This window comes from Cottoperca gobio, chromosome 3 (assembly GCF_900634415.1).
Source record: "Cottoperca gobio chromosome 3, fCotGob3.1, whole genome shotgun sequence".
In the NCBI taxonomy this organism is placed as follows: domain Eukaryota; kingdom Metazoa; phylum Chordata; class Actinopteri; order Perciformes; family Bovichtidae; genus Cottoperca; species Cottoperca gobio.
The window spans coordinates 7,542,261-7,566,339 of NC_041357.1; the positions used below are offsets into that span (position 1 = coordinate 7,542,261).

General features: G+C 41.6%; 2 protein-coding genes across 4 annotated transcripts in view; both read right to left on the reverse strand.

Moving 5' to 3' along the window:
• Positions 1-376: 376 nt before the first annotated feature.
• LOC115006489 (alpha-2Db adrenergic receptor-like) lies at positions 377-3,607 on the reverse strand. Its single transcript, XM_029428772.1, has 2 exons — positions 3,296-3,607; positions 377-1,528 (listed from the first exon to the last, which is right to left on the reverse strand). The coding sequence occupies exons 1-2, from the start codon at positions 3,605-3,607 to the stop codon at positions 377-379; spliced, it is 1,464 nt and encodes a 487-aa protein (XP_029284632.1).
• Positions 3,608-11,901: 8,294 nt separating this feature from the next.
• The window catches only part of LOC115027983 (zinc finger protein 408-like), a 20,017-nt gene continuing 7,839 nt past the window's right edge, over positions 11,902-24,079 (reverse strand). For all 3 annotated transcript variants that reach the window (XM_029461480.1, XM_029461478.1, XM_029461479.1), the window contains exons 4-9: positions 23,742-23,944; positions 18,205-18,938; positions 17,186-17,395; positions 16,010-16,133; positions 14,230-14,463; positions 11,902-12,434 (exon numbers count right to left, since the gene is read on the reverse strand). In XM_029461480.1, the coding sequence (XP_029317340.1) occupies positions 12,298-12,434; positions 14,230-14,463; positions 16,010-16,133; positions 17,186-17,395; positions 18,205-18,938; positions 23,742-23,944 (1,642 nt within the window). In that variant the 3' untranslated portion in view covers positions 11,902-12,297. The remainder of the gene's footprint in view (positions 12,435-14,229; positions 14,464-16,009; positions 16,134-17,185; positions 17,396-18,204; positions 18,939-23,741; positions 23,945-24,079) is intronic.

Below are 24,079 nucleotides of genomic sequence, written 5' to 3' on the forward strand. Positions count from 1 at the left end.
CTCCGCGCTCTGCGGGGAAGTAGTTCATAACCCTGTGGACATTTTCCTCTAATTAACATTCAAATTCAGGCAAAACCCACATTGTAATGTTGAATTGTTATTGCATCAAAGGAGCAGCATTGAAAACACTTCCACTCACAGTTTCATGTGTCATAATCATCTTCCTCCTGTTTACACTAAGATAGGAAGTGATTTTAATAAATGAGTTTCTGAGTAATAAATCAACACGCAAGCTGTATGGCAAGCCCTTTAATGTCAGTATGACAGCACAGTGGAAAACAGGATTAAAATGTGCGCACACACATCTGTGTTTGATTCTGTGTCTGTTTCTGTGTGAGGCCACTCACACTCACATCAACACACGTACATTTTCATCTTATGTTCGTTTATGAGTCTGGAATAAAATCTTCTTGAAGGCCCTCCTGAAGTCTCGGTTAAAGATGGTGTATATGATGGGGTTCAGGCAGCTGTTGCAGTATCCGATCCAGAAAAACAGTTTGAAGAGTGTATCGGGGATCGTGCAGCTCTCTCTGCAGACAGCGTGGAGACTGTAAGTGAAGAAGAATGGGAACCAGCAGACGACAAATGCCCCCATTACCACGGCCAGAACAAACGTGAAGCGCTTCTCCCTCATTTGTGCCACTTTGTTTTTGGACAGAGACATCTGCCTGCTGCGGCGAGGCACTGGAGACGGGAGGAGGAGGTGGTGAGAGCAGTTCTCCGATGATGCCCATGATATGGAGGCGCAGGATGGAGGAGGAGGAGGAGGCTTCAACCTGTTTGATGACCCCTCCGCGTCCTTCCGCTCCTCTGTTTTTGTACTTCCGCCGGCTCTCATGGGGAAGCGAAGAGCCGAAGAAAACAAGGAAGATGTTTTTATTTCGGTCTCGATGCTCCTCTCCTCCACGTGAATATCGTCCAGCTCTCCTCTCTTGTTGCTGCTGCTGTTGCTGTCAATGTTGGAAGAGCTGTGACGGTTGGCGGGCCGCGGGCTATCCAGCTCATACAGGGATTCACTGCAGCCGGCTCTTTGGCAGCTCCTGGGGCTGCCCACAAAGCAGGTCTCTGACTGCGATGGCTGCCGCTCCACCTTGTTCTTCGCCACAAACACGGTGGAGGCTCGCTGCTTGGCAACGCGGTAGATCTTGCAATACACAAGTATCATGATGACACCCGGAGCGAAGAAGGACACGAGGCAGGAGAAGAGGATGTACCACGTCTGGTTGTTGAGAAGACACTCCTGCATCTGTGTGTCACCCTCTTCCTCCTCCATCACCAAATCACCCTCCTTCTGCGTCATGAGAAGCGGCGGGGAGGAGATGACGATAGATATGAGCCACACGACGCTGATCATCGCCTTAATTCGTTTGGGCGTCCGTTTGCGGTTGTAACTAACGGCTTTAGTGACGGACCAGTAGCGGTCGAGGCTGATGGCGCAGAGGTGGACAATAGAGGAAGTGCAAAAGAGGACGTCCAGAGCCAGGTAGAAGGAGCACCAGGTGGAACCAAAGTACCAGTAGCCCATGACCTGGAAAGAGAAGAAACCAATTAACATTTTCCTGCAGAGGAACGTGGCCTTGAGGTGCATAAAGGATTATTGCGCCTAAAAAAAACATTTCAGTCAATATCTCATTACTGCCATGTTCACTGCAACTGTGTTTAGTTTGAATGAAAACCTCTCAGTAAGTTTTCCCCTGTGAGTTCATATCAGCCCTCTCAAAAATGTTTTAAGCCAACTATCTTTTCAGAGCGGCAAGAAACTGTAAAATAACGATCTCATTCCTCCAGAGCATGTGCTCTGTAGTCAAAATAAACTCTGTTTCAAGAGAAAGGTCCCATATTTGCCTCTTCTTCATAGATTGTTTTCTGAAAGAAAATATTGGACTTTCTCAGCTGCAGTGCAACATTTGGATGATGCTGCATTAGCTTTTCTGGGGAATTTAATTATCAGTAACTCCTGGTTGGGAATCACTGATCTTGAGTAAATGATTAATCATGAGAAAAACACGACTCATGTCCTCTGTGAGGCTGTACCTAGACACAGCAGTACCGAGAGCTAAAAGCTAACGTCAGCATGCTAACATGCTCACAGTAACATGTTGATGTTAAGCAGGTATAATGTTTACCATCTCAGTTTAGGGTGTTAGCATGCTAACATTTCGTAATTAGCACTAAACACAAAGTACAGCTCAGGCTAATGATTAGCTTTTTCAGGTATTTGGCAATGGCAGGTACAGTGTAGGACACATTTGACCTCATATTGGCACTAGATGAAAAGTCAGGAACACCAAAGTCATTAGGATTCATCCTGAGAGGAACATGAATGTCTCCAACAGTCCATGAGCTGTAAAAAACGAAACCAACAGGACATGAAGTAAGATTATGAGTAAACCAGACAGAATGGACTGCCAGACTGCCTGTGTTGTGAACAAAATCATGTATCGATAAAAGATTATCCTACAGAGAGGAAGAGCAACCTTGGTGAACCCAAATGTAGCAGAGCCCATTTACAGAAGACAGGAAACAGTTAGAGTCACAAGAAGTGCCTGATGTATAATGCAACACAGAAGAAGCTCCGGCTAGATTTCAAGTATTAATGGCTGATGAAAAGCAAGGACAAATCAGTGAACTGTCATTGCTGGGTGCAGAAAAGAACCTCACAGAGGAAAAAAACACTATACATTAATACGAGGAAGAAAAATATTTGAACTAAATTCTCTAGAATTATTCAGAAATTGGTAAAAGTCAAGATGGTCATACATTAGCCTATTGTCTGTTTAATGCAGCAGTAAAGAGTAGAGCGTTTAATAATTTTTCCAGATGAATTTGAACATTTCTCCAGCAACGACCATGTGTTCCCTTCCATCCAACTGCAACATTCAGCAGTGTAAACGCAGGAACAAATACGCCACAATCAGGTTGACATTTATGGTTTTGACTGAAATGTCTCAGCAACTGATGGATTTCCGTGAAATTTACAGACATTCATGGTCTTTGTGAACTTTGGTGATCCTTTAGCTTTTTATCGAACTCCATCATTGGGTAAAAATCTTGATTTGTCAATAATGGTTGATCTAAAATGTTGATTAACTTTACAAGGATCACTACAGCCTCACAGATCATGCTGAGATTCAATCCTCCAGCCTCCATCTTCAGATGTTATCCAGACAAACTAATTGTTGTTCTATCTGCATTTACACCTTTATTTACATGTGTTCAGATAAGATATCCAGATACAGATTGCATGTGAATCTCAGCTGCAAATGGAGAATTAGAGTAGAGTCTGTTTTCTCACCTCATTAGCCAAGGAGAAGGGGATGACTAGCGTCGCCACCAGTATGTCCGCTGAAGCCAGAGACACCAGGAAGAGGTTTTGAGGCGGCCTCAGGGCTCGGCTGGTAAAAACCGCAACCACGACCAGAACGTTACCCACTACAGTCCCCAGTATGATGACCGTGACCACCAGCACGATGAACACGGACGCCACCTGCGAGTGAGGAGGTAAAGGAGGAGATCTCGGCGAGGAAGAGGAGGTCTGGTTGATATTCTCCAAAGAAGAGTTTGGTGGTAAAGTGGCCATGACAGTGAATACTTCCGATAAATCCATCCTGGTTAAATATCTGACAGTATGATCCCCATTTTTGTTTGAACTCCAGTGCATTCACTGCAGACAGATTGTCCTGATGCCAGCCAGTGAGGAAATAACAGAAAGTATAAAAAGGAGACGGAGAGTAAAGCCAGTGAAAGAAATCTGCCAAGAAATAAAGAATCAAAAGCTGTTTCTTTGGTTAAGGAAGCAAAAAAAATAATCACATGCATGTCTCAAAATCCTCACAGCACCACAGCTGCTGTCAATATTTCATCATATTGTAAAAACATACTGCTTCATCTCAGCTTTCCTGCTGCGCGGAGAGAAGGATTTGCATGATTTAAATTAGTATTTGAAAAAAAGTCATACCTGTGAAGCACATCTGAGCCCAGAGGTTGACATACTAAAACAACAAGACTGGCATACTTATTTCCAATGAGATACGATGAAATGAGAAAAAAATAATAAATAGAAAAGCATATGGCTACATGTTCTAGTTGGAAAGGACAAGGACAGAAACCCTATTTAAAATGCACAGTACACAGTACCGCAAGAGATCAATGTGGCAGAAAGAAAGGATCAAAAAGTAGAGAAGAAATAACTGAAAAAAAAGAGAGTGAATGGAAGAGGAGAGAGGAGAAGAGGAGGAAGAGGCGGTGCAAAAAAAAATCCAAAAGAAAAGAGGTAAAAGAAAAGCAGAGGTCCTCACTTTCATGCGAGTCGTTGCGCGCTGAGTGACACTGCTGCTGCTGCCGCTGCTGTTGACTGGTTGCTGCTGGAAAGGAGAGGAGAGGAGAAGAGAGAGAGAGAGTAACAGAGAGGAGAAATTAAAGGAACGAGTAGGAGATGCAGTGAAAGGAGAGAGGTGGAGAGTAAAGAAAAGGCCAGGAAAATGAGAAAGAAAAGAGAGATGGAGAAGTGATGAGAGGTGGATGAAGGGATAAATCTGAAGAAGGTACTAGACAGGAGAGGGGAGCACTACAAAAAGAGTGGGAGGCAGAGGAAGAGGAAAGGAAAGATGGGAGGGATGAGGAGAGGACGGGAAGGGAAAGATTAGAGAATGTGGGAGGAAAGAGAAGATATACATGGGTGACAAGAGGAGAGGGGGAAAGGACAACAAAGATGGGGAAGAAAAGACAGGAGAAATGAAGAAGAGGAGGGAGACAGGAAAGAAGAAGGATACAGGGATGACAAGAAGAAAGAGGAGGGTGAAAGAAAAGAAAGAGCAAAGGATAGAGAGAAAAAGATAAATATACAGGGATGAGAGAAGGAGGAAAGAAAAGACTTGAGAGAGATGGGGAGAAGACGAATAAGAGGAAGGGAGAGGGGAAGAAAGATACAGGAGGAAATGTAAATAAAAAGAAGACGAGAAAGGAAAGGGAAAATGAGACGGGAGAAGTAGAGAAGAAAAGTGGGACAGAGAGAAAGAGAGGTGGGTAGAAGAGGACAGGATAAGAAGCAGAGGAGAGAAAACCAGGATAGAGGAGAGGACAAGGAAGAGGAAGAGAGGGGAAGAAAAAGAAGAGGAGGGAGAAGAAGAAAGAAAGGAGAGGAGAGAAAATAGGGAGTGAGGAAAAAGAAATGAGGACACGATTATAAAGAGAGGAGGTTTACAGGAGTGTTGAGAGGAGGAGAGAAGGGTAGAGGAGACAGGAAAGAGAGGAGAAGAAAAATAGGACAAGGAAAAAAGAGGATAGGGGAGGAGAATCATCAACGATAGAGGAGAGTAAAAGAAAGAGCAGACATGAGGGGAGATGAAAACAGTGATACATGGAGACACAGACACAGAGATGATACAGGTAGGGGATGGAAGGAAGAAAGAGGCGATGAGAAGAGGGGATTAGATTGAGAGAAAATGAAAGAATAAAAGAGACACAATTATATTTTTAGTGGTCATCAATCAATTCCCATATATTCTGAGATGAGTGGAGAGGGAGTGAGAAGCTCTGTATTTAATCAGCCACTGATGCTCTTAAATTAGCCATCTGGCTCTGAACAATGACATGTAGTGCATCTGCAGCGTGGTTACATTTCTCCTGCACCTGAACACAACACTGCACACTGTGACACTCACATGCCGTTTACATCAGCTTCAGAGGTTGTTGACCTCTCAAATCACACATCACAAAAGCCAGCGGGACGAGAATCCAGACTGGGAGGTAATCCCACGATGCCGCAGCCTGTGGGCATACTTAACAACAGATCAGGGATACTAAATATATACAGTATCATCTTCCCACTGTATCGACGCTCGCTGCTGCCAATTAGCTGGATAAACATCAACAAGCTTCCTCGGGCAGCGTTCACACACCGAGCGTGTTCAGAGCTTTTATATAAACTAAAGAGCATTCAGGGTTTTAGGTCGGTGGGAATAGCATAATGAAAATGTGCACGTCACCACCGATTGAATTTGGGGTTTGTGAGGTGATAATGATGAGGAGCTCACTAACAGGATTTAGACTAAATTAATTAAATGATCCTCAAACTCTCTTCACACAAACAAAGAAGAGGCAACGTTTCAGTCTCTTAGAAGAAAGTAAACAATTCTCAGACACATTATATATACTACATATTAATGCGAACAGCCAGGTAAACAGTGTATGGATCCATCAGTGGTGGAAAGCAACTAACATCTACCCAAGCCCTGTAGGCCAACTTAAAGGACCAGTGTGTAGTATTTAGGGGGATCTATCAGCAGAAATGGAATAAAATATTCGTAATTATGTTTTCATTAGTGTCTAATCACCTGAAACTAAGAATTATTGTGTTTTCCTTCACTTAGAGCCCTTTGTGTGTACATACGGAGCGGGTCCTCTTCCACCATGTTTCTACATTAGAACGGAATAACCAAACTCTAGCTCTAGAGAGGTCCTTTCACATTTTTACATTACCTGAAGGTCAACAGAGTTCTCCGTCACGCTTGTAAAACTACAGTGACATGAGCCGCAGAGTGCAAAATCATGCCATCACTGCCAGTCCCTGCCTGAATGTTGTTGCTCCTAAAGCAGTGTTATTGTAAGGATGGCTTCAGCGAGCCGAAGGTCCTGAAAGAAACCGTACTTTTGAATATTTCCATTTTATGCTACTTTATACTTCTACTCCATAGGGCAATATTCTTTGTTTTACTCCACTACAATAGTCTGACAGTGTTACTATGCTGATTTAGAGTTCATTTCAGAAAAAGTCTCAGTAGTTTACTAAAACAGCTGGTCACTGTAGTTTTGCAGTTAACAGAAGGAAGTGTTGCATTTGTTGGGGACTATTTTCAGCAGCGGATGAATCCACACTTGGTGCTCTAGTGAGTATTTGTGGCAGCAGGACGGTGTGTGTGGGAGTCAAAATAAAGTACAGTGTGTGTTCATAATGAAGGAACATGTCACACAGTGCAGCAGTGTGGCTCATTGATTTGTTTTAATAGTTAATGGTCAATGAAGCTCTAAGAGGAAGAAGATATATCAGACTTTGATACACACACTGTTGGTTTGTTTAACAAAAAGATCTCCAGATTTAAAATGTAACTGCATTGTGTTAATGTTGTTTTCCCAACACAGACACTACGCTCTGATTTATAATCACCTTAATATGGTGAAAATGTTAGCAAACAATTGCCTATTTAGACAGACAGCAGGCAACATTAACATTAATTTAGAGGCATGTTCCTAACTACCTGCTCAATCACAGTCCAATATTCACTGATGTGTTTCAGTCTCCTATAACTGAAGGAAATATCTGGATCTTTAGCTGCTAAAACGTCTCTCTGACATTTGATGCTGGCAGGTTGTGTACAGTGGGTTTCTCAGAGGCTGAGAAGCTCTGCGTGTGGGTGGTGCCAGAGGCTGTGGTGGACCTGGCAGCTCCCCACCGACATGTTGCGCCTGAGTTGGGATGTGTTTAGTTGAGGTTATAATCCTAACCTTTACATTGTATGTTGCTCATACCACTGTGAACTGAGCAGCTTGACTCAGTAAGCTGCAGATGTGCAGTTAGTAGAAAGTCTGTTAAATCATTTGTGAATAATTAGACATGAAAAATGTGTTTTAGGGCAAACTGCACATGTGGAACAGAGCACTGAATGAGAACAGGCCTTGTGCAAGGGCACATGCTGGATGAGTCTAACTTTTTGTGGGAAGAGAAAAGACTGATCCCCCTTTATCTCTCCAGACTCGCCAACCCCAAGGACAAGATCAGAGAACAGTCTGATAAAAAGCTCTCAGTGAAGCCTTGAAGTAAAGTCCCTGTGATTTGAATTCATTATATTAAAGAAACGTGTACAGCTGCAGAAGAAAACTTCAGATTAAATTTGATTTACAGTGTGTTTTGGAATATTTAGTCTGTCATAAATTCTATGATTTAATTTTCTTCCCCAAGATTTGATTTTTTAAACAAATAACATTTACAGTAGAATCCCTCCCTCCCTGTCCCTCCCTCCCTCTATACCCCTCACACAGCATCACCCCCAAACCTAATCTAACAAGATTAGATTTTGACAGTTTACTGCTGTCTCTGCTGTAATCAAATAGTTTCCATCAATTTCAGCCTCTCTAAAGCACGATCAAATAACCACAAATTAATTAATTCTGGGTTCATTAACACAGCTTGTTTATTGTGGTGAGTTAGTGTGTTCCTGCATTTGTATGTGGGTAATGAATGGCACCAAAAGATCAAATGTACAGAAGATACAACAGCAGAAATATGGAAGAATAATATAAATGACAGACACAGCTTTAAAATATTTGTATCGTCTTAAAAAAGCAGACTCTCATTGTCCTTTCGTAGACAGTTTATTTTGGCGTCATTGGACAAAAATTCCATATTAACCTTTCAGCAGCAATCACAGGTCATTTCACAGAGAGGACGTTACTATTGGCAGTTGTAGATGTGCGTGCATATCCCTAAACAAGGTGGAAGTCTGAAACAAGGGCAGAATATACTGCAGGAAAAGTTGCTTTTCTAGGATTGGCAACAACTGCCTAAACTGCAAAGCAACACAAAAAAGGAAGACACACTTATCTAAAAGAGAGTTGGACAATAGCGACGTTTCAGAGTAGCAGAGAAGATACCACTAGTTTAGCCTTGTGAAATGGTAAATGGACTACTCTTATAAAGCACTTTTCTAGTCTTTGAAACCACTCAAAGGACTTTTACAGCAGAAGTCAACATTCACCCATTCACACACACAGTCATACCCTGGTGGCAGAGGCTGCCATACAAATTGCTCATCATGTCATCTTTCTGCCAAAGGCTTAGCCTACCCCCGCTTTAAAATGGCATGAGCATGAATTAACTGCGTAGAAACTGAAATAACCGATTTTCTGATTGAGCTCTAAAATAAATGTTGGCATTGTCATGTTGAAACAGGAGGAGGACTTCCTGTTTAAACTGTTGTAATCACAAGATTGTCAATTCCCATGCATAATATTTGTAAATCTACATTATTCAACCCTTCTGCCTGAGATCTGTCACATGACAGTCTTGGAAATGAATAAATCATATATTTAAGTCTCTGACAAAAGATGAATTGATTTCATTACATTATTTTATGATTGTTTTACACAGCTGGTTTAAAATATGGTATGCTGCAGCATTAATATTTCCCTTCTATCACCATGAAAAACAGCCCCACACCAAGAGTACACAAGATGTAGCCATCACTCAACAGGTGGTTTAACACACGTTTTGGTCTGATTGAGACGTCCTCCTGCAGCGCTCACAGTCCACATAGGATCTGCACTAAAACTAAACTCAATAAATCATTTTGTACCTTGAGTGTGGAAGTGTCTCCTAGTTTAGCTACTACTCAAAGCAAACTGAATAAATGAAGTTATTTTTCCCGTTGCCTGATCTGGTACTCAGTGCAGAAAGCCTTCAGCCTGATGTGGGAGCTATCTTTGAATTACAACTGCTTGATATTATGTGCAGAGTGAAATGTGAGACAGTGTATTGTGTTGAACTCGATGACGGAAATTCAATGAGACAAGTTATACAAAGATGAGAGACAGTGTTAGCAGATTGTTCAATTTGAATCAATGGATTGAAAAATAATGAATAAAAGAAATGCGTACAAAAACTGTTTCTATGAATATAAATAAACAGCCACAGAAAGTGGGGAGGTATTTTTTTCTTTCAAGGAAGGAATGACATAATATTAATTTATTTGAGCCCTGCGCTCCTCTGCAAGTGTTGAGCTGAGGTCAGAAATGTTTCAAAAGAAGAAAGTGTGGTGATGCATTACAGTGGGAGCAGCAGCGGTTTAGGAAAACAGCCTGAATCCTGTTTGACAGAGCTGCGGCAACTACTTAAAAATGGAGGCCTTTGGGTGAGTCATATCTGATGCAAAGAGATGCAGACAGTACAGAGAAGAGATAATCACAAAGACTAAACAGCTACTCAGAGTTAAACAGAACGAGAGGGAATCACCCTCTGAATACGGGCCAACACAAATGTATATACGGCAATCAATTGATAAAAGAACTCACAAAAGAGGCAAAAGCCAGACTGGGAAAACTATTATTGCCAAGGGAACAGGTCATCTGTGTGCAGGATTTATTTTTATTCACAAACTTTTTCCTGTCATAAGAAATGTTACAAATGATTCAGACAAGAGGGTTACACCTGGTGGGACGGAACCTATCCAGCAACGTAGACAGTGCTGGAGCTGCTGGGAGGACTGAAGGTGTAGACAGTGCTGGAGCAGCTGGGAGGACTTTCTCCACCTTCATCAGGTGGAGAAAACACAACTTCAAAAGAATAATAATGTTGCTATACGTGTGCTGGATCTGTAAATGTCAACTTCACAAGGTCATAATATGTCAAAGGCGTCTGATTCTTAGCTCGTTGTAAAGTTCTGCTACAAAGTGGCCAAAAAACTGACTAAACCAGAGCAGAGATAATGTTTGACACGACTGCTAGTGTTGCTCCTATAATACACCATACCAAGTTTATAAGGTGATTATATTAAAGTGTTGTGGTTACGGCTTGTTGCACTGCCCCCCAGTGGCCAAAAACAATCACTGAATGCAGTATTAGTGGGGAAAAGTACTTCTTAAGTACTAGTCATTTTGAGGTACTTGTTATTTACTTGAGTATTTCCATTTTAAGTTACTTTCTACTTCTACTCCACTACAATTCGGAGATAAAAACAGTACTTCAAATCTCCACTATAATTATTCGATAACTTTAGTTTCTCTGTACTTTACAAATTGTGATTATTAATACAAAATATAAATCAACAAATAAATGATGATGAATTGTTATAGGTTAGGACGAGAGTTTATTGATCCCTGAGGGTACTTTCACAATGTACCCAGCAGTACATCTGTATCAGCTTCAACATTAAAACACAATAATACATCACTAATTATAATCTATTAATAGAATATATGTAAATCATTCAGAAATGGACCATTCTGCAAAATGAGTACTTTAACTTTTAGTACTTAAAGTATATTTTTTACTTAATCATTTTAATGCAAGACCTTTACTTGTAACAGTATTTTTACATCCTAGTATTGCTAATTTTACTTACTGTTTTCAACACTATGCAGTATTAAGTATCAATATGTGGTTCTGATTGAAAACCTCGACAGGCATTTCAAAGCTATTGAATACATTCACCATAAAGTGTTGACAGCGTGCAGGAGCTGTGAATACTTACACATGGATAAAGACACACATACATTAAGTTTAAGTATTTATTTAGTTAAACTTCAAAGGATGAACTTCTAAATGCAGAAAACATGTCGGGGGAAGATATTTCCAGTATGACTTCTTTTTGACATCTTAAGCATCAACAGTAGACGTCAGCCACTCAATCAAAGAGAGCGCTGACGTTCAACAACAAGAAGAAACCCTGAAGAGTCCGAGGGGCATGTTAGTACACAAGCAGCGAGACATGTCAGCGTGTGAGTGAGGGGCGGGACTTTGACTTGTCTGCTTCTGGACTGGGAAACCTCACAGTTGCTGTTGGTATTGCTCTGCCCTCCCACATGTATAACCAGCAGTTAATAATGTCCAACGGGTTCACCTCTGTTCTGTGGAGGCTGTTCAAAGGCAAGCTGCAAAGAATAACAAAGTGAAGAAATGTAGACGAGGCAGGTCTCAAAGTTCACCGAGACGTACTGAACACGATGCATTTAAGGAATCCATCCCGTCAAAGCCACCTGAGTCAGTTTGAGAAACCGGTTACACCGTGTTTATCTCCACCGTTTGCGCCACAGAGAGTCTGCCCCCCTCCTCCTGTAAGATCAGCAGCTCTCCTACTGTCTGCTGCCCGTGGACCACAATGCACTGCTCTGCACCTTCTGATATCACCATCTCCACCAGCTCCTGCCCCGCCCCCGCAGGCAGCGAGCTCTCGGAGGTGAGGAGCAGAGGGGTGGAGCTCGGCGTGGACAGGTCGTCTGTGTGGACGTAGACGACATGTTGGAAGTTACCTGAAGCCTCCTCATCTCCTCCCATCTCTGCTCTCATGGTCTCAGTCTCTTGAACTTTCCTCAAGTCCTTTTCCTCCATCTTTCCTCGTGCCCTTTTCCGCTTTATGTGACCCTCCTCGGGGGAAGCTCTTCTTGGGTCTGCCTCTGATCGGCTTCGTGTGGCTGGAGCCTGAAGCCGCCAACTCTTGCACGACCTCCGTCTTGTCGCTGTTCTTCATCTCCTCTCTGTGTCCTTCCTCTGATTCCACGGCCTTCACCTCCTCCTGAGTTCCTCCCTCAGTCCTGTGCTGAGCTTGATGCCTCAGCAGACTTTGTCTCACAGTGTAGGAAGCGCCGCAAGTGGCAGCTGTACGGCTTCTCCATCAGGTGGGATGACTTTATGTGTCTCCGCAGCTTGGTGGCCAAGGTGTAGCCTTAAAGAAAACAATACAAAACTAATATGAAGCGCGGAAATCAACAATCCATAAAACATTATTGTGTTGAAAGAAATATTTGAGAACTTACTGCTAAAACTACACATGATAAAACCATGATTTATATAACATCTTTTCTTCACCTCACGTTTGCAATTACATTTTCACTTTATTACATTCGGTAGGTTGTGAGGCTTTTTAAGACATCTCTGTTATGTACATTTATTAAATATTACATAAAGGATAAGGCTGGTGTTTCATGTGTTAGTCTGTCTCTCAATACTGTCTGACTTCCTTTCTGTGGCTCTCTTTTCCTAAAAATGTTGCATTTGTTGGGGACTATTTTCAGTGGCGGATGAATCCACACTTGGTGCTCTAGTGAGTATGTGTGGCAGCAGGACGGTGTGTGTGTGGGAGTCAAAATAAAGTACAGTGTGTGTGTTCATGGTAATGAAGGAACATGTCACACAGTGCAGCAGTGTGGCTCATTGATGTGTTTTAATAGTTAATGGATAATGAAACTCTAAGACACAGAGGAAGAAGATACATCAGACTTTGATACACACACTATACTTGTTAGTGGATACATTTACTTTACTGATTGTGGGTCTTTTCAGGAGATTTATTGATAATTAAAAAATATAGAATATCCTTTCAGTTATATTGTATGTAAAGCTCTTTGAAACTGTTAAATACTTATATAAATACCTCGTCTATAACTGTGAACAAATGAACTCTAAAGTACCTGGCAGTCAGTCATGAGGCATTAAATATCACTCGTAAATGTCTAAAACAAGTTTGAGTTCATCAATAATTTAACTGCTGAACTCAGCACACTAATTGTGTGGACAACCACGTTCTCAGCAGTTCGAGTGTTCCAGCTGTATATGCAGGACAGAGCATCGAGACAGACAGAGCTGGCTGTCCTACATGTCCCCGGCGGGCTTTTCATTGACTCATTTTTCACTGTTTTGTTTCAGCTGCAGATTTCCACCATGAGACCGGTGTGCAAAATGTATAACACAAGTTTGTTCTCTTATTTTAATGAAAATGGTCTAGCGTGTTCAGATCTCGCACATGAAACAGTTAGTAATGTTATTCGGAATTATGAAGTCGGCAAATGCTGAATTTCTCCATTTTAAAAAGGCTCTAAAAGAAAATAGAAAACACACAAGTTTACTGGCATTCAAGTGCGACAGGATTGACTGAAGTGATAACGTAAGAACTTCTATCCTCAGATGTAAAGAATCTGTAGAAATTCAGCATTATATTGTGAAAGCACAAAAAAACGTTAAGAACGTTAATGATTGATGTTATTGTGATATTGAACATTAGAGATGCATTTATCAATAGATAGTAACTTTCCTGTTGTACTTCACTCTCACTGCTAATGAGTGTTGTTTCCAGCCACTTTCAGCGAAAAAGTAAAAAAAACGATATTTTTCTCAGGAGTTGAGACCAAAAGGCAAATAAACAGAGAGAACATGGGATTTACTTGTGTCAAGTGGCCAGAAACACCACTATAAATGAATAATGATATTGTTCTGTGTCTTTTGGATGTGTAAAAAAAGACAATGTTTGCCATAACACATCATAACAAGATGATAAAATGTACATTTTCCCAAAACCAGTTAATGCAGGTTTAAAGTCCCAATGTGTAGAACTTTCTGACGTTGGTATCTAAAAAGACTTGGTGGATTTAATAATCCCGAATGGGGAGAAGAGATTAGAGGAGTTATCGCCATTTCCTCTCACAGTTTTAATTGACTTTTAAATGTTGCTATCATGTTCTAACCTTTTCCACAGACAGGGCAGCGGTGGGGCCTTTCTCCAGTGTGCAGTCTTTCGTGTGACTTCAGGCTGTGCGGGTCCCTCAGAGATTTTCCGCAGTAGCTGCAGAGGAAACCTCCTCCAGTGTGAGAAAACATGTGTCGACGGAGGTCGGGTTTCTGGGAGAAGCTCTGGGCACACTCGGAACAAGGATACGGCTTCTCTCCATTGTGGATTCTCAAGTGAGCCTCGAGGTTCCCTGAGAGAGAGACAGACAGACAGACAGACGGACAGACACACAGACACACACACAAATAGACAGACAGGCAGACAGACAGACACACAAATAGATAGACAGACAGACACACAAATAGACAGACAGACAGACAGGCAGACAGACAGACAGGCAGGCAGACACACAGACACACACACAAATAGATAGACAGACAGGCAGACAGACACACAAATAGTTAGACAGACAGGCAGGCAGACAGACAAACAGACAGACAGACACACAAATAGATAGACAGACAGACAGGCAGACAGACAGACACACAAATAGACAGACAGACAGGTAGACAGGCAGACAGACAGACACACAAATAGATAGACAGACAGACAGACAGACAGACAGACAGACAGACAGACACACAAATAGATAGACAGACAGACAGACAGACAGGTTATTATTGTTGATGGGAGAGTCTGAGGTCGCAGTGGGAGCGGGGAAAAGTGGATGTGCATCTGTCCAATCATGTGTGAAGACTCAAAACTCATAATATTGATGTCGTCACTTCGTCGTCAAGTTAACTCTTCAATGTGGTCACAACAAAATTCCGTTTTCTGTCGTTCACAATTAAAGGAATACTTTGACATTTGGGGAAATATGTTAACTTTCTTTCTGAAGGTCAGATGAGAAGATCAATACCAATTGTATCTTTGTGTGTTTGGTAAAGAGGCTCTGGGACGTAATTAGTTTATGGAGGAAGAGGAAACAGCCTGCCGAGCTCTGTCAAAGATGCACTCCTGTATTGCAGAAACTCTAAAGCTGCTTCATACGCATTTATATGACCAATAAAAGCTGGAAGGTGTGTTTCTTTTCTTTTGGAGCAGTGTTACCATCTATTTTCAACAGAAAAAAGTTCAAATCTACTTAAAAAGTCACTAAATGACTTTGTACAGAATGTTGAACAGACAGAATTCAGACACCAGAATAAAATAACTTTTGTAAACTAAGAATATTTTGTGTCAAATAGTCGAGATAAATCACGTGGAACCAAAATGAAGAATAAAACGTTTCTTACGGGTATTAGCGATCGGTCTTGTGAACACACACATTCACAGCCTCCCGTGTTTCTGTCTGGATGCTGATTGGCTCGGATCTTTTTAGCGAAACAAGTTGCCAAACAGTTCTTAGAAGTCGCCAAATCTAGTGAGAAAGTCACTAAGTTGGCAACACAACTGCTTAAGATAAACATGTCCATGACAGACTCAGTCAGTCCCACAGGAACATTTATCTAAAGTTAAAGAGTCTCTGCAGGAGAGGAGCTTTTAATAGAACTAATTATTAAAGTATAAATAAAACCAAATGTGATGTTTTTGACAGTTTTGCAAAAAACTAAATCGGGTTAACCTTCTCTACAAACTCTATATATGGTATTTAAGATTAAAACCATTAATGTTTTAGCTCTCGCAAGTATTTAGTGACCTAATATGTGTCCTCTAGGTCAAGAATGCATCTTCTTTAAAGTTTCCTGCAGCTTATTATAGTGGACGCACGATTGGTCTCGGGCCTCTGACATTACCTTTCTGACTGAAGCACTTCCCACAGTGCTGACAGATGTGAGGTTTTTCCCCCGTGTGGAGCTTCATGTGGTTCCTCAGAGAGCCGGAGTTAGCCAGTAGCTTGGGGCAGACTGTACACTGCACCTGAAGGAGCCAAAAGAAACTAAATCAAATGCAGCATGTATTTTCTCTCCCTCTTTTTAAATACTGTGAGTTCAAACTGTTGTTCGGGAGAAAAAACAAGGCCTGCATGCAAATTACAAGATGTTACGTGACAGATTTTGAAATTGGGCCGAGCGGTGCAGAGAGAGAAACACAACTTTTTTAGGAACTGTGTTGAAAAGTCTAAAATAGCTCCTTCGGCTCAGAAGAGGAAGCAGCAAGTCGGCTCCTCCTTGATCTTTGCAGTTTTCAGGAGAAATACTTTAGACGAGTGGAAAATATATTCATTAAGCTGCTCAGTGTCTTTATTAAAACAGCAATAACTAGAAAAGATGTCGCCACACACGAGTGAACAAGCACTTAATGTGTTTTCTTGTAAACAAACATTAGATTTTATTCAGTGTTACTCACCAGAACTCTTTGTGTGTATCTTGAGCTCTAGCAAGTGTGTTGAATGTGTTTCCTCCCTCATAAAACATTTATAATGTTATCATTTTTAAATCCAGCATTGTTTACATCCATGTCTAGCAGCCCGTAGTCTCCGCCTCTGCCTTTGTTGGTGTGTTGCAGCATATTCTGTAAGCCTGCACCAAATGTATTGCGTTTGTTTTTTTACAATCCAAGCTTCTAGTGAGGTTTTCAAATTAAGTTTCGAATGTCTGTCGTCATCACCCTAAAAAAATATTCTTTGAATAAATGTTGCTTTTTGGACTTTAACGGTCTGGAGTTATTGTCAATGTCTGGAATCTAAATCTACTTTTAATATTATAAAACTAATAACATGAGTGGAGCCTTATCTTTATCTGCAACTGTGCACAAGTACCAGGTTTAAACAGAATGAACAGGAATTAAAACATAAATTAAATAAATATTGATCCGTAGGGATGAATAAAGGTTTATTGTATAAACTTGGCGTGTTACCTCCACCTGTACACAGGGTCCCACGCTTAGAAAAACAGCTCCATGGCGCTGCTAGTTCTAAAACTCAGCAGGGAACCTTTCACAGACCAGTTAAAAGTTACACACGTCCCTACCTTCGGAGACTGTGTGTAAATCATTCGGCTGCAGTGAAGGAGGCGGTGGATGCGTAGAGAGGGGCGGCGAGCGAACGCCTTGCCACAGTGCTCGCAGACGTAGGGTTTCTCCCCGGTGTGCAGCACCATGTGCTCCTTCAGGTCCCGCTTCAGGCCGTAGCTCTTCTCACAGTGAGGGCAGGAGAAGGGACGCTCCCCGCGGTGACTCATCTACAAATAATGGCATCATTATTAGAATTCAAAATGTATTATTACCGCTGCTATTGCTACTATTCACTGGGATGAGTAAATTGCTAGCCTGCTTGATGACTAAGCTAGTGGCCATAAAGGGAGCATTGAGTAAATGGAAAGCTCCCCGTACACACACACACACACACACACACACACACAGACACACACACACACACACACACACCCACTGTTTAAAAAAGCCATTAAGCTGTCAAGTGTAGTTTTGGGTGGATAGCTGAGCAAAGAGCCCAACATGATCAGTTACAGGGAGACATCCTTACAAAAGAAACAGAGAGACGAAGAAAGGAAGATATATTATCTGTCGTGTGTTTGCTGATTAACAAAAATAAATGAAAAGCAGAAAACATTGTGTTTGTGGTCATTTAGAAAAAGTGTCTTTCAGTTTGTCTAACAGAAAGCACTGACACATTTGTTTTTCAAATGTCCTGCCCACTATATATCTTTGTACCAAATGTAAGGGATCCCTATGAATAAAACTTTAGATGTTTATGTATTAAAAAAAAAGAGAAACATTGGCCGTTATGCGATGTAAACTTTTTAAAATTCAAATCGTGATACCAGCCTCAGAAATCTACGATGGCAATGCCGGACAATAAGAACAAACCTGCGTTTGAGACACAAATCAAACGCAAGTTCATTTCACAATAATTGTTCATATTAGACGGATGTTATATTACATTTTATAGTATAGAATATCAACAGAATATCCCTTTGACTGGAGAAAGAAAGAAAGAAGTGTATCTACTCAACATCCATTCACCCTGCACCTGATGTGCTCTGAAGCTTTCTGCAGAGGTGTAGTTCTTCCCACACTCTTGGCAGCTGAACGGTTTCTCTTCTGTGTGGCTGAACTGGTGTTTCTTTAAGTGACCGATCTGGTAGAACTTTTTCCCACAGCTGGAGCACCTGTACCGCCTTTCTCTAATCTCTGGATGCCACGAAAGACCCGCATCCGAAACACACGGTGCTGCATCAGCCTCGGCATCAGGCTGTGAGATCTTCACGGATACGGCCTTCTCTGTGACGGACGCGGCGTCCTCAGTGGAGCTTGACCCCTCTGGCTGTTTGGGTGGGTCTGCGCAGGCAGGGGGTTGCTTCCCCCGGCCAGTCGGACAGTGAACGCGTCGTGGTTTAGCAGCCAGGCGGGAGCTGCAGCGGACGGGAGGAGGTGCAGAGAGGCCTCCGGAGTCTGTCCGTCTGTCCGTAGGTTTACAGTGTGACTGTCTGTCCACAGCAGCTGGGACACTACATGTGCTGCCTGTGTGTCCACCTGCTGTTGTGATATTATTATTGTCTCTGTGAGCGTTAGTGCGACTCTCCAGGGTTTTCTGAGCTCTCCTCTTCCTCAGGTGTGCGGTTGTGTGACTCCTCTTGATGCATCTGCGTGGGCTTCTGTGGCGTTCTTCCTCCTGTTTGTCCTCTGTCTTCTCTGCCGTCTCTTCAGAGATCGATTCGTTGGTAACCACAGTCTCTGGGTCTTTTGTGTGTTCCACTTCGTTATCTGTCCAACAAAACAAATCGACAGTAAAGCAGTGTGACATGGCGAGTTGATGGATAGAAAATGTATCTGCAACTATTTAATTATTGATTAATTGCTTTCTGCTTCCAGCCTCTCAAATGTCACAATTTGCAACTTTTCTAAGTTTTATATATTTGTAAACTGTTTGTTTAATATACAGTGAAGGAAATAAGTATTTGATCCCTTGCCAATTTTATAAGTTTGCCCACTTACAAAGAATTGAACAGTATATAATTTTAATGGTAGGTATATTTTAACAGTGAGAGACAGAATATCAAAAAGAAAATCCAGAAATCTACATCATATAAAAGATATAAATTGATTTGCATTTAATGGTGGAAAATAAGTATTTGATCCTTGCAACCAACAAGAATTCTGGCTCCAACAGACCGGTTAGATGAGTCCTCTCGCTTTAAGAAAGTACTCCTAATATCAACCTGTATAAAGACACCTGTCCACATAATCAATCAATCAGACTCCAACCTCTCCACCATGGCCAAGACCAAAGAGCTGTCTAAGGACATCAGGGACAAGACTGTGGACCTGCACAAGGCTGGAATGGGCTACAAGATCATCAGCAAGCAGCTGGTGAGAAGGAGACAACTGTTGGTGCAATTATTAGAAAATGGAAGAAACACAAAATGACCATCAATCACCCTCGGTCTGGGGCTCCACGCAAGATCTCGCCTCGTGGGGTATCGATGATCATGAGAACGGTGAGGGATCAGCCAAGAACTACACGGGAGGAACTTGTCAATGATCTCAATGCAGCTGGGACCACAGACACCAAGAAAACTGTTGGTAACACACTACGCTGTAAAGGATTAAAATCCTGCAGCGCCCGCAAGGTCCATGTGCAGGCCCGTCTGAAGCTTCCAATGAACATCTGAATGATTCAGAGAAGGCTTGGGAGAAGGTGATGTGGTCAGATGAGACTAACAGAGATCTTTGGCATCAACTCGACACGTCGTGTTTGGAGGAGGAGAAATGCCGACTATAACCCCAAGAACACCATCCTCACAGTCAAGCATGGAGGTGGAAACATTATGCTTTGGGGATGTTTCTCTGCTAAGGGGACAGGGCGACATCACCGCATCGAGGGGAGAATGGGCGGGGCCATGTACCGTAAAATCTTGGCCGATAACCTCCTTCCCACTGAAAATGGGTCATGGATGGGTCTTCCAGTACGACAATGACCCAAAACATACAGCCAAGGAACAAAAGAGTGGCTAAAGAAGAAGCACATTGAGGTGATGGAGTGGCCTCGCTAGTCTCCGGACCTTAATCCCATAGAAAATCTGTGGCGGGAGCTGAAGCTTCGAGTTGCCAAACATCAGCCTCGAAACCTAAAGGATTTGGAGAGGATCTGCAGAGAGGAGTGGACCAAAATCTCTCCTGAGATGTGTGCAAACCTAGTGACCAACTACAAGAAACGTCTGACCTCTGTGCTGGCCAACAAGGGTTTCTCCACCAAGTACTAAGTCATGTGTTGCAATCAAATACTTATTTCACACCATTAAATGAAAATCAATTTATATCTTTTAAATTGTGAACATTTCTGGATTGTCTCTCACTGTTAAAATACATCTACCATTAAAATGATAGATTGTTAATTTCTTTGTAAGTGGGCAAACTTACAATATCGGCAAGGGATCAAATAATTATATCCTTCACTGTACATGTCTATATGTAGACCTATACTGTATACATATACACTGTGTGCACAATTATTAGGCAAGTGAGTATTTTGACCATATCATAATTTGTATGCATATTTTCCAACTAATAAGAGAGGGTGTGGCCTTAGGAGATCAACACCCTATATTAAGGTGTGCATACATATTAGACAGCTTCTTTCCCTCAGGCAAAATGGGACAAAAAAGAGATTTAACTGACTCTGAAAAGTCAAAAATTGTAATAGGTCTTTCAGGGGGATGCAGCACTCTTGAAATTGCTAAGATATCGGGGCGTGATCACAGAACCATCAGACGTTTTGTTGCAAATAGTCAATAGGGTCGCAAGAAACGTGTTGAGAAAGAAAGGCGCAAATTAACTAAGATTTGAGAAGAATCAAACGTGAAGCTACCAGGAAGCCATTATCCTCCAGTGCTGTCATATTCCAGAACTGCAACCTACCTGGAGCACCCAGAAGTACAAGGTGTTCAGTGCTCAGAGACATGGCCAAGGTAAGAAGGCTGAAAACCCGACCACCACTGAACAAGACACATAAGTTGAAACGTCAAGACTGGACCAAGAAATATCTGAAGACAGATTTTTCAAAGGTTTTATGGACTGATGAGATGAGAGTGACTCTTGACGGATGGATGGGCCCGTGGCTGGATCAGTAACAAGGTGGCAACGGTAGCAAGGTGGAGGTGGGGTACTGGTATGGGCTGGTATTATTAAAGATGTGCTAGTTGGACCTGTTCGGGTTGAAGATGGACTCAAAATCAACTCCTAAAACTACTGGCAGTTTTTAGAAGACACTTTCTTCAAGCAGTGGTTCAGGAACACGTCTGCATCTTTCAAGAAGACCATGATTTTTATGCAGGACGATGCTCTATCGCATCGAAGTACTCCACTGCGTGGCTAGCCAGTAAAGGCCTTAAAGATGAAAGAATAATGACATGGCCCCCTTCCTCACCTGACCTAAACCCCATTGAGAACTTGTGGGCCTTCTTAAACGGGAGATTTACAGTGAAGGAAAACAATCCACCTCTCTGAACAGTTGATCGTCAACAGATCAAGAAACTGACAGACTCCATGAATGGAAGGCTTGTGGCTGTTATTGAAAAGAAGGGGGGCTATATTGGTCACTGAATTTTTTTAAATTATGTATATTTGTACATTTTGAGTTGTTTGTTTATTATTCTCACTTTAACAGATGGAAATAAACAAGTGAGATGGGAAAACCTTTTTTTTTTTTTTTTAAGAAAGCCAAAACCTCACTTTTACTTTCTTAGATATTCAGGTTTGAGGTGTATTATACACACACATACATACATACATATACATACACACACACACACACACACACACACATATTCATGTGTATATATACGCTTATATACGTAACATTATCAACAGAGTGTGAAGAGGTAACAGTGTTGACGTTTTGTTGTGTTGCAGAGATATCTACTGAAATGAGCAGTCTAACTGACGCGCTGTATTTATTATAAATGTAACATGTGGTTGTGTTAATTGCTAGTTTTATTCTGCCATTATTGTATTTGTTAAGCTTCTTAATCTACTTGTTACCATACATCTTGCCTGCAGTATATTATAGCTTTCTTTCTTGCTCTGAACCTAATTAATATTTGCTTTCACAACAATGTTATTTCCCTGCAGGGATCAATTGTTTCTCCTCTTATTGCCTTTCATTTAGTATGCATAACTGTTCTCGAGATGCATTCATGATTTATAGGTCCAATCTGCACTGAACAAAGGCAGAGTTTAATAAGATATCCACAGTGGAGACACAGTCTGTTGCTGCTGGGTGTTTTCTGCATGAAGATCCTCCTTATTATTCCATCAATCACAACACATGAATGCTGATAACAAATGAGCAGAGCCGGGGATTATACCGATATAACAAACATGCTTTAATGACTTTAATGAGTATTCATCCTCTAATTATTCATCTCCAGCTTTAATCCTCATTTAGAGTTGAACAGAGGCGTTTATCTTCACAAAACACTGAAATGAAACCAATGGATGTTTGTGATGTTAAATAATGACGTTGTGTACATTCTGCTTTGAGCAGTGTAGTGGATGCTCATTCATCTACTAAGACCTTTGTGTTTACACTCAGGTTACTTCATTCAGCTGTAACTGAGGTTTTTCTGGGATCAATGTTGTTGTTGTCGAGTCCACTGAACTCCACTGGAGTTCAATGTCCCTCTAGCTCCTCCAGGTGGAGACTGTGAGTGAACATGAAGTGGACTGAAGCAGCAGCAACCCGAGTCTGATAACATGAATCAGAGCCATGAAACCAGGTTTGGTACCTTTACTGTAATAGCTATATGAAGGGTTTATACATGGTCTTTAATGGCTTTAAAAAGGTATAATATGTCACTTTTCAGTATTAAAATATCAAAAAATATTATTCATGTGGTCGCCTGTAATGGCGACGTATTCCCCATTGATCATGCGTCAGCGTTGTGATGGACTTTTAGTCCAGTTTTGGTCATTTTTAACTATATATTTTAACTGAAGGATCTAAAGTTATCAGAGAAACAAGCAGAGCAAACGTTAGCGGCAGCCATACACCATCAGAAACACACTGTTTTAACATGAAACTGCTTTATTCAGTTTGTACTGGTTTTAATCATCTGGTCCGTTTGTTTTGGAGAGAAAACCGCTGCGCATAATTCGGCTCCCGGTAAAAAAAACTCCTGAACGATGAACACTGAAGGAATGCTAACCCGGTGAAGCTAACTGCAATGACAAACTCCCATGATCCCACACTGCTTCACAATGCCCCCAAACTCCATCTTTTGTTATTGTTTTGATTTAGAGACCTCTAGTGGCAGAAAATGAAATACTGAACTCTAATTTACATTTTAATAAAAGTGCAATAGCTACAGATGCTTGAAAATACATTATAGATTGATTGTTTTTTCTTTTAATAAAACTGCATTACAGATTTTCATACCCAAAAAGTGACAAAATTAACCGAATCCCACAACTTTCTGGGGATAAAGCTGAGTATTACATGATTAATCCTTAGACTTCAGAGTGAGTACAAACCTAATGAATAACCAACTGTCTGTCTGTAGCCATTACCTGTGAGTCCTGAGGAGTTGTCCTGTGTGTCAGGTTTGTCTGTTTTCTCCACAATGTCTGTGTACAACAGCAGCTCTGTTCCTGGCTGGATGTCCCGACACACGCGCAGACCCACGTCCATACACTCGCCTGCACACACCTCTACACAGGTACACTGCACTGACACATTTTGCTGGCCTCTGCTTCGCGTCTGGCAGGCAAATCTGGGGGAAATTAACACAAATGGATGAATGCACAGCTCTACATTATGTGTATCTAATCACAGTTCAGAGGATTTGTATTGCATTGAATGGAGACATGACACTCGCTTCATCCCTGTGTGTCTCAGCAACGGTATA